The sequence below is a fragment of the Benincasa hispida genome, chromosome 10 (assembly GCF_009727055.1).
Source record: "Benincasa hispida cultivar B227 chromosome 10, ASM972705v1, whole genome shotgun sequence".
Lineage (NCBI taxonomy): Eukaryota > Viridiplantae > Streptophyta > Magnoliopsida > Cucurbitales > Cucurbitaceae > Benincasa > Benincasa hispida.
The window spans coordinates 52,758,517-52,767,999 of record NC_052358.1 but is presented as its reverse complement, the minus strand read 5'-3'; the positions used below and the strand labels follow the sequence as shown (position 1 = coordinate 52,767,999).

At 32.5% G+C, this 9,483-nt stretch overlaps 1 protein-coding gene across 1 annotated transcript; it reads right to left on the bottom strand.

Moving 5' to 3' along the window:
• Positions 1–8,200: 8,200 nt before the first annotated feature.
• On the bottom strand, positions 8,201–8,936 carry LOC120087795 (60S ribosomal protein L26-1-like). The gene has a single exon (XM_039044699.1). It carries the CDS (start codon positions 8,852–8,854, stop codon positions 8,414–8,416), a length of 441 nt encoding a protein of 146 aa, XP_038900627.1. The 5' UTR covers positions 8,855–8,936; the 3' UTR covers positions 8,201–8,413.
• Between the last annotated feature and the right edge of the window lie 547 nt (positions 8,937–9,483).

Below are 9,483 nucleotides of genomic sequence, written 5' to 3'. Positions count from 1 at the left end.
TTACATCCCAAATTTTTAATAATTATTGTATGTCAATTGTGATAAATGTTGAACATCCTGTAGCTTATGTTCATACAAAAAATGGTCTAGCAGAATCATTCATAAAATATTTGCAGTTAATTGTTAGACCATTGTTTATGAGAGCTAAGCTTCTTACATCTATATGGAGACATGTTATTCTGCATGCAGCGTCATTTATACGCATTAGGCCAGTAGCTTATCATAAGTACTTCATTATAATTAGCTTATGGTTATGAGCCAAATATTTTTTCCATCTGAGAATTTTTAGATGTGTAGTATATGTTCCAATTGCTCCACCACAACGTACTAAGATGGGTCTTCAAACAAGGTTAGGAATATATGTTGGATATGATTCCCCATCAATTATTAAATATCTTGAACCCCTGATGGGTGATGTATTTATTGCACGATTTGCTAATTGTCATTTTAATGAGACAAATTTTCCAACATTAGGGGGAGGAAGTAATAAGTTGGAAAAAGAAATTACATGGAATATATCGTTATTGTCTCATTTAGATCTCCGTACAGATCAATGTAAACTTAAAGTTCAAAAGATAATTCATTTGAAAAATATAGCAAATCAGTTACTCGATATATTTATAGATGCAAAGAAAGTAGCTAAGTCACATATACCAGTTGCAAACGTTTCATCAAAAATTGATATCTAAACATAAAAATTTGTCACTAATGAGATTGAAACATACCAGAAGCGTGGTAGACTAGTGCGTTTCAAAATAAAAATCCTCGAAAAAGAAAAATAATTAATAGTCAAGAAGACTTGGTTGAGGATGTAAATACCCATAAAGAAATTCATGACATAACTAATAAGGAAGGTAGAATACATAAAGATAATAATGAGATTTCAATAAACTATGTTATGATAGGAAAAAGATGAAACCGAACTCATGTAGTTATTGACAACATTTTTTCGTATAATGTTGCTCTTGATATTATTGGGATTGGTGTCCTAAATCTCTCTTGTATTCTTGTAGTTTGTAAACATTGTATAAACTAATTGTTATTTTGTGAGCATTTACTCAATCCAATAAACAAAGAACCTAGGTTATTTTATGTAATTTAAACATGTATGTAGAGACATATGATAATGGGCAAAAATGCACGTTATTACAATGCTAAGTTATTAAACAATGAAGGTTTGCGTTGATAAAATATGTTAGATTGCGTCCAAAAAGCATTAAGTTCATAACATTGCGATTGCATGTGTTCATCGCATAAAAACAATTAACTTTTGATATTTTATACAGAATATGCGTTGACGCAAGGCAGAAAATGTGATCACAAGAAATCAACAGTCGAACGCAGTATTACCGCAAGGCTTTGCAATGATTTGTGCTCGCAAGTATCTGCTCAAGAAGGATTGCTGCATAAAGCCGCCGCAACTTGGTGGGCGCATCTGGGTGAAAAGCATAATTAATCACGATGGGACAGAAAGCTGATGACGGTCGAGTCCGAATTAAGTTGACAAGCCGCTAACGGTCTACTGTAGCAAGTACACTCAGCTTTTTGGTGACAAATATTCGACGCATCAGTCAGAGAATTAAAGTCATCCCACTGTGCAATTATAAGAGAGAAGTCGTCTTTCACCCCGAAGCTCTATAAATACCAAAGGCAACCTTCAGAAAAGAAGTTCGAACAGTTCAGATAGTTAGAGAATTTTCCTTAGACAGATTAGCTTTGTTCTTAGATTTTCTTTTATTTAAGGCGGAAGCGAGAGAAGCGAGATTGTGCCGATAGATCGTTCCGGTGAACTTGGGAGAGTGCCGGAAGCATCGAGATCAGAGAGAGAGTCAGCTCTTGCGGAAGCAGGAATATCTTTTGAACAGAATAAAGTTGACAGTGTCAAAGCCTTAGGAAGTAAGGGATTGCTGTCAGGCTCTCTATCCTTATCTTCCATTATCATTTTGTACTTAAACTCATCTATAGAAATGGAACTTACTTCTTTATATCTGTTCACTTTCTGTTTATTACGCATGAGTAGCTAAATCTTTCGAATGGGTTGAGAAGTACTTAGCTAGCATACTGGGGATATTCACTCTATGCGATTATCTTGTATTATGTATGCATCATTCATCTATTAGAGATACTCAGGAGGGTAATCTAAGGGAAGAATCTAGGCTTGAAAAATTCAGGTTAGAATCTAGGCTTGAGAGAGACAGATTAGAATGCATAATCAAGAGATAGGAGCTTAAGAATAAACACTGTTTTCTATTAATGCATCGCATACATCCTAGAGATAGGATATGATTGTGTGCGGTCACCTTGTCTTTGTGTGCATCATCGCATAGGAAAAGAGTAGAGACTTAGGAATAAGCTCTATGGACATTTTTGCATTTAACACATGCGTCCTAGAACTAGGAGCACCGCATTTGCATTGAAAAATGACTTGCTGTCGCATGAGTGTAGCATGATCGCATAGTTTGACGCATTCCCGGGAAATGCTAGCTAAGGACTTTCTCAACCCGTTCCTCCGCATACTTAGTGCATCTACCGCATAATCGATCTTTTCTCAAATCTGCCGCATACATTTATTTTTATACCGCAAACAACAACCCAAACAACTATTTGATTTATTTGGTTACCACAAAGTCTTCTTAGAAATTATCACCGCATATTGTTTTTCCTAGTCCCTAAGTTCGACTCTGGACTTACCAGGAAACTCAGTGGGGTTTATACTTGGATTCCGTTGAGAAAACTTATTGCTCAACACATTTCTATCACCACATCTCATTCCATAATTTCATCACATAAAATAACACATCAACATACAGGTGGATCATATTTAAATGATAACTTAAACGGTCTGTAGTAGATGGATAAGGTTGGGTACCTTATCCTAGTAACACTACGGATATGGCCTGCTTTGTAGATGTTACAAGTGTTGTAAAGTGCTACAAATGATCTGATCCATTCATGTATAGGTATGTGAATGGGGGTATCCTATACAAAGAGTTTGTATAAGACCAGACCACGAAATGACTAGTCTTATTATATAACATTGTTAATAATAGATGCTTACATTTCACCAAGATGACCATAGGTAACATGACTTGAATCCTGAGTGAGTTGTGAACTCCTGCCTATGAAGGCGGTCTTTTGATTTGCATAAGTGAGAGTAGCTAGATCATCGACTCAATATGCTTACAATTTTGGGGATTCGTCTGACTAGGGAGTTGGGAACACAGCTACACAAGGCAAAATTCACTCATACCCTAATGTCGAGATAAGTAGGTAAATTGCTCTCTTAAGGTCTGATTCCAAGGCTTGAATAATGTATTCCAAGGCTTGAACACAGCTATGAAGGCGGTCTATGATATAATTACAATAATGTATTTGATACATTATAATGTAAAGTTTATTTTGAGAGGAATTAAATATTTGAACGATTCAAATACTAATTATATGAATGAGATTCATATAATTAAATTTAGTATAAACGAGATTTATATCAAATACCTTGATTAACTGAGAGAAATATAAAAACTATAGTTTATATGTTGTATTTGATATAACATGCAGTTTAATTGTATGATAAGTTGGTTATATATATATATATATAATTAAATTTTGAATTTAATAGAAGGAAAGAGTTATAACTCCCCTCCTCTTTTTCTCTTTAAATAGATGTGTGGCATTGAGGGGTTAGGGGACTTCTTCTTCCTCTGCATTTTACGTAGGGTGAAAGAAACTGAATTTTCTCTCTCTGATTTTTACTCCCAAGATCACACGGAGAAGAAAAATTGTTCTTCTTTTCTCATTCCCAAGAGAACATAAAGGTTGACCTCTTGGTGGTGGCCATTTGTTTTGCTGGAAATTTTTGGAGATCGAGATCATGATCGAAGTGTTCGTGACCGAATCAAGAGAATACACAAAGAATTTTTGTCTTCAAGGGTAAGTTTCTTTAAACCCTAATTCTAATTCCCTCCAAACATGCTGTAAATTTATTGATTATGCATAATTTGATTGATATGTAAATTGGGATTATGTAAAAAGATTAAAATTGGGACCGGTTCCCTTCCGCTGTGAACCTTCAACAGTTCTTTCAGATATTATATCTGAAAATGAGAATTTTAAACCAAAATCTATTGAAAAATGTCAACATAGGAAATATTGGCTTTAGTGGAAAGAAGCAATCGAAACAGAATTAGCAATCGAAACAGAATTAAACTCACTTTTAAAACGTTAGGTTTTTAGACCAATAGTCCGAACACCAGAAGGTGTCAAAACTGTGGGATACAAATGAGTATTTATGAGGAAAAGAAATGAAAATAATGAGGTTAGAAGATAAAAAGCAAGATTAGTTATACGTGGTTTCTCACAAACACCTAGTATTGATTATGAGGAGACATATTCTCTAGTGGTGGATGCAACTAAACTAAGATATTTGATTGGTTTGACTATTTATGAAAATTTGGACATGCATTTTATAGATGTATTCATAGCATATTTATATGGATCTCTTGATAATGATATTTATATGAGAATCCCATAAAGATTTAAGGTTCCTAAAACATATAAATCAAATTCCCAGGAATTATATTCAATAAAGTTAAAGAGATCGCTATATGGATTGAAACAATCAGGACGAATGTGGTACAATCGCCTGAGTGGAAAGAAGGATATCAAAATAATCCAATATGTTCATGTGTTTTTATAAGAAATCACGGTCAGGATTTGTTATTATAATTTTATATGTTGATGACTTAAATACAATTGGGACTCTTGAAGAGCTTTCAAAGGAAATAGAATATCTTAAGAAAGAATTTGATATAAAGATCTCGAAGAAATAAAAATTTGCCTTGGCTTGCAAATTGAACATTTAGCAAATGGAACATTTAAAAGGTTATACATGAACAAAGCACATCCATTGTACATTCCAATGGAAGTTCGTTCATTAGATGTGACGAAAGATATATTTTGACCTCGAGATGATAATGAAGAACTTCTTGGTCCTGAAGTACTATATTTTTGTGTCATTGGTGTACTTATGTATCTTGCTAATAATACAAGATCAGATATTGCATTTTCAATAAATTTATTACCAAGATATAGTTCTTCTTCAATAAATAAAAAAAAAACATTAGAACGGAATTAAGCATATACTCCGTTGTCTCCAAGGAACGATCAACATGAGTTTGTTTTATTCAAATAAATCAAATTTTTATCTAGTTGGCTATGAGATTTTGGATATTTACTTGATCCACACAAAACTAGATCTCAAACAGGTTATCTATTCACATGTGAAGAAATTGTTATACCATGGCGATCAGTGAAACAAACTATAACGACCACTTCCTCAAATCATGCTAAAAAATTCTTGCAATTCACAAGGCTGGTTAAAAATGTATATGGCTAAGATCAATGACTCAGCACATTCGTGGGACATGTGGTTTATCTTCTAACAATATTATACGAAGACAACACAACTTACATAACCCAAATCAAAGGAAGATATATTAACGGATATAGAACACATATTTCATCAAAACTTTTCTAAACTCATGATCTTAAAGAAAATGACGACATCACTATACAACAAATTTGTTCAAAAAATAATCTGACAGACTTATTTGCAAATGCATTACTTACCGCGACTTTTGAAAAACTGATGCACAACATTGGAATTCGGCGACTCGGAGATCTCAAGTGATATTTCCACGAGAGGAGTAAATATATTTTTAAGAGTATCAGATTATATGAAATATGTACTCTTTTTCCTTCACCAGAATTTTTTCCAATAGGTTTTTTTCTTGTAAGGTTTTAACGAGACATATTTCATATATATAATGGGCATCTAAGGGGAGTTTTAATTAGACATATTTAATATATATAATGGGCCTCTAAGAGGAAGTATTATAAATATATTAAATTAGATATAATGTAGATGTCCATTGTTAGTGTCCATTGATCAGACCATGTGTTACTTATCTATTAGACCATATCTTGTCATGTGTCTCAACATTACATATTATTAGTATTCATGTAATCAATAATGGCATTTGGTGGATTTTGAAAGACACGTATTGGTGATCAATCCAAAAAGATGGGAGAAAGTAGAAAAATCCATTCACTTTATTTACCTTTTGTTATTTATTTATATTATATATTTATATATTATATTATATTTATTTTATTATATATTATAATTATATTATATTTTTTTCATATTTATGTTCTCGTTGTACACCGTTGTGTTCCTCAAATTCACAACAATTTAGAAATTTATGCAAGGAAACATTGTTTTATATATTTTTGGAACATAACTACTAAGAGCAGTTCTTTTATGGGCTCTTTCAAAGCAAAGCCCAATAACCCGATTCAGGCAAGAAAATATTTATGGTTAACTAGACAAATAGTTAAATCCAAATTCAAGTTTTGAAAAATAGAAAACCAACCAAATCCTTAACATGGAGGATGATTCTGAAGAATCTAAACTTAATCTCAGTGCTCAACTTTTGCAAGTGTCCAGCAAATGGATTTAAGCATGTTTTTATAGATTTAAGCATGCTTCGAAGCAATTTAAGATACTACTTATCATTCCAAATTTTTTTCTTTATTATCTACTTTTTACCGATGATTGAAAAAATTAAGCCAAATTTTAAGAATTAAAAAAAGTTCTTTTTTTAAAAAAAAAATTGACTAAGAATTGAACCATTGTCCTTGAGAAAAATGTAAATCATTGTAAGAAATATAGATAAAATAGATTTTATTTTAAAAAACAAAAATAAAAAACTAAGGTCCTACTTAGTAATCATTTTATTTTTGGTTTTCGCTCTTGAAAATTAAGCAATAGACACTATTTTCACTTCCAAATTTCTTTTATGTAATCTTTTTCACCAAATGGTTTAAAAAACCAAGCCAAATTTTGAGAATTAAAAAAAGTAATTTCCAAAAAGTTTCTCTCTTTTTGAAATTTGGCTAAGAATTCAAGCATTATATTTGAGAAAGATACAAATAATTATAAGAAATATGGATAAAATGGACTTAATTTTCAAAAACAAAAACAAAAGACCAAATGATTATCAAACGAAACCTAAATGATTACCAAATGGAACCTTAGAATTTATCAAAATCACTTTTGCCATGTTATTGTTAATTCACAAATATATCTTTAATCATCCCAAATCAATTTCATATTTCATTTTAAGCTTATAAATGTAATACCATGGAAATTGATTTTAAATCATTACAAACATGTTTTCCATTAAAAAAAAATTACAAACACGTTTAGGAGTAAATTAAATCATTTCACAATTGCTCCCAAACACCTATAGGCTATAGTAGTGTTATTAGATGGTAATATAGCCTAAAAACTCAGTTTTGTAGAATCCGGAATAAACAAAACCTAACATAGAATTCAAATGACAAATACATACTCTGTCAAACACCTCCAAGAACTTGTCAAGAAGAAAAAAACTCATTCAGGCATTCTTCACAATCGGTAAGAAATTACGACTTCGACTTTTCGAAAGCAAAGAATCAAGTTTCAGTTCATAATTCATTCACAAGAACAAAACTAATAATAATTTTCAAACCACAGATAACCGATAACAGTTAATTCAATTCTTCCTGAGTTTGCAGAAAGAGCGATTCTTAAACAGTCTCATTTAAATGAGCCCCGGGGACTAACTATCATCTATACATAGAACGGCTCCAAACCAATAGAAAATGACCTAATGGATAATTATAAAGCTCTTTAGTAACCGAAGTCCATGGATATCTTGAATTAATGGTGCTTCAGTTCAGTTAAAGGGAAAGTAACTTAATGTTCATCTAACTTCGAAGGGAAACTATCAATCTAAATTGAAAAAAAATGTATGCCACAGCTCCTAACGGAATGAGGAAATAAAGTAAACTTCTGAAAAAAAATAATAGTTTTTAAAAACTTATTTTCGTTAATTCAATTCTTTAGAAGATGAGAGAAAATAGACTTAATTTTAAAAAACTAGGAACTAAATGGTTACCAAACCAACCTAAGGGATCAAATCTTTTGATAAAGCAACATACTAAATTCTTCAATTAGAAACCCAAAAGGCTAAGGTTCAAATTAAACTCACAATTGCTTTATGTCTTTCAACAACAATAATCCCTGTTACCCAGAAATTAAATCAATCTCAATAGCAAATACCAATTCTCCATTCAAAGGACAAGAACAGAGATATTAGAAAAGGAATCTTATGATATTGCATTGAAAATTAACCAAAAATCCAGGTACCGAGAGCAACGGCAGAACTCAAAGCATCAAAATTAAAAAAACAATAAGTCTCCTCTTTCCAGAACAAATAAGACAAAATCTTAAATTTAAAAGCAAATCAAAACAGAGAAAGGGCTAGATAGAACTAACAAAAGTTTCAAAATTTTCACCAGATCAAAATTAGTCGACGCTTTGCATAATATCCTCAGCGGTGAATTTAGTGCCCTTATCCTTATCTGCAGAAGCACGGCCCTTAGCCTTACGATCAAGCAGAGACTTCCTGTCCTTATCCAACTTGAGCTTTGTGATCATAACCTTCGACGGCTTGATTCCGACATTGACGGTGGAGCCGTTCACCTTCTCTCTGGTGATGCGCTCAATGTGAATGATCCACTTCCGACGGTAGACCTGTACGACCTTACCTTCACGGCCTTTGTAGGTTCCTCTCAAGACCTGAACTTCGTCGTCCTTGCGAATCGGCATCGAGCGGACATTGTACTTGGAACGGAGGTCGCCGGAGAGGGGCGCGCTCATCAAAATCCGCCGGACGCTCGACGGCGCTGAGAAGTGAGCCTTACGATTCTTACGGCGGGAGCTGGAAACTCTAGGATTATACTTCATTGTGATTGATTAGGGTTTTGGCGTCTCTGTTGAGTGAATCCGAGAGAATTGAGGATAACCAAAGGCAAGAGGAAGAAAACCTAATTTTAGAGGTTCTTTTTATATTTAGGGAAATTGTAAATATTGGATTCGTATTTACCAAAATACCCCCGATTCATGCTTTCATGATTCTTTTCTTTCTCGCTATTTATTTTTACTTGTTAAATTTTAACATATTACCCGTGATTGAGCACCATGTAAACTGTTGAAGCTTTAAGTTATGGACAATGGCATATATCACGATTTAGCACCCAATGGTAAGATTTAATTAGCTGCTAAGATATTGGATTAAGTATTATAAACTTGAATAATTAATATTTAAAACATTAATCGAAAGTAACATTGAATTGAAAAAAATCAAGAGAGATGACACGACGTTTTTAATCTGGTTTGATTTCTCAACCTATTTCACAAGGTCATGCTTAGAGAATAAGGTTAATCAATTAGATATTAGTAGAATTTACCATCAATATTTACTTTTGCATAAAAGCACTATCTTCTTAAATCATTTTCCATCGAATGAAGATTTACTTTCAAATTATTAATCAAGTTACACAACATAGTTTATTTATTATTTTTTCCTTTTTTTT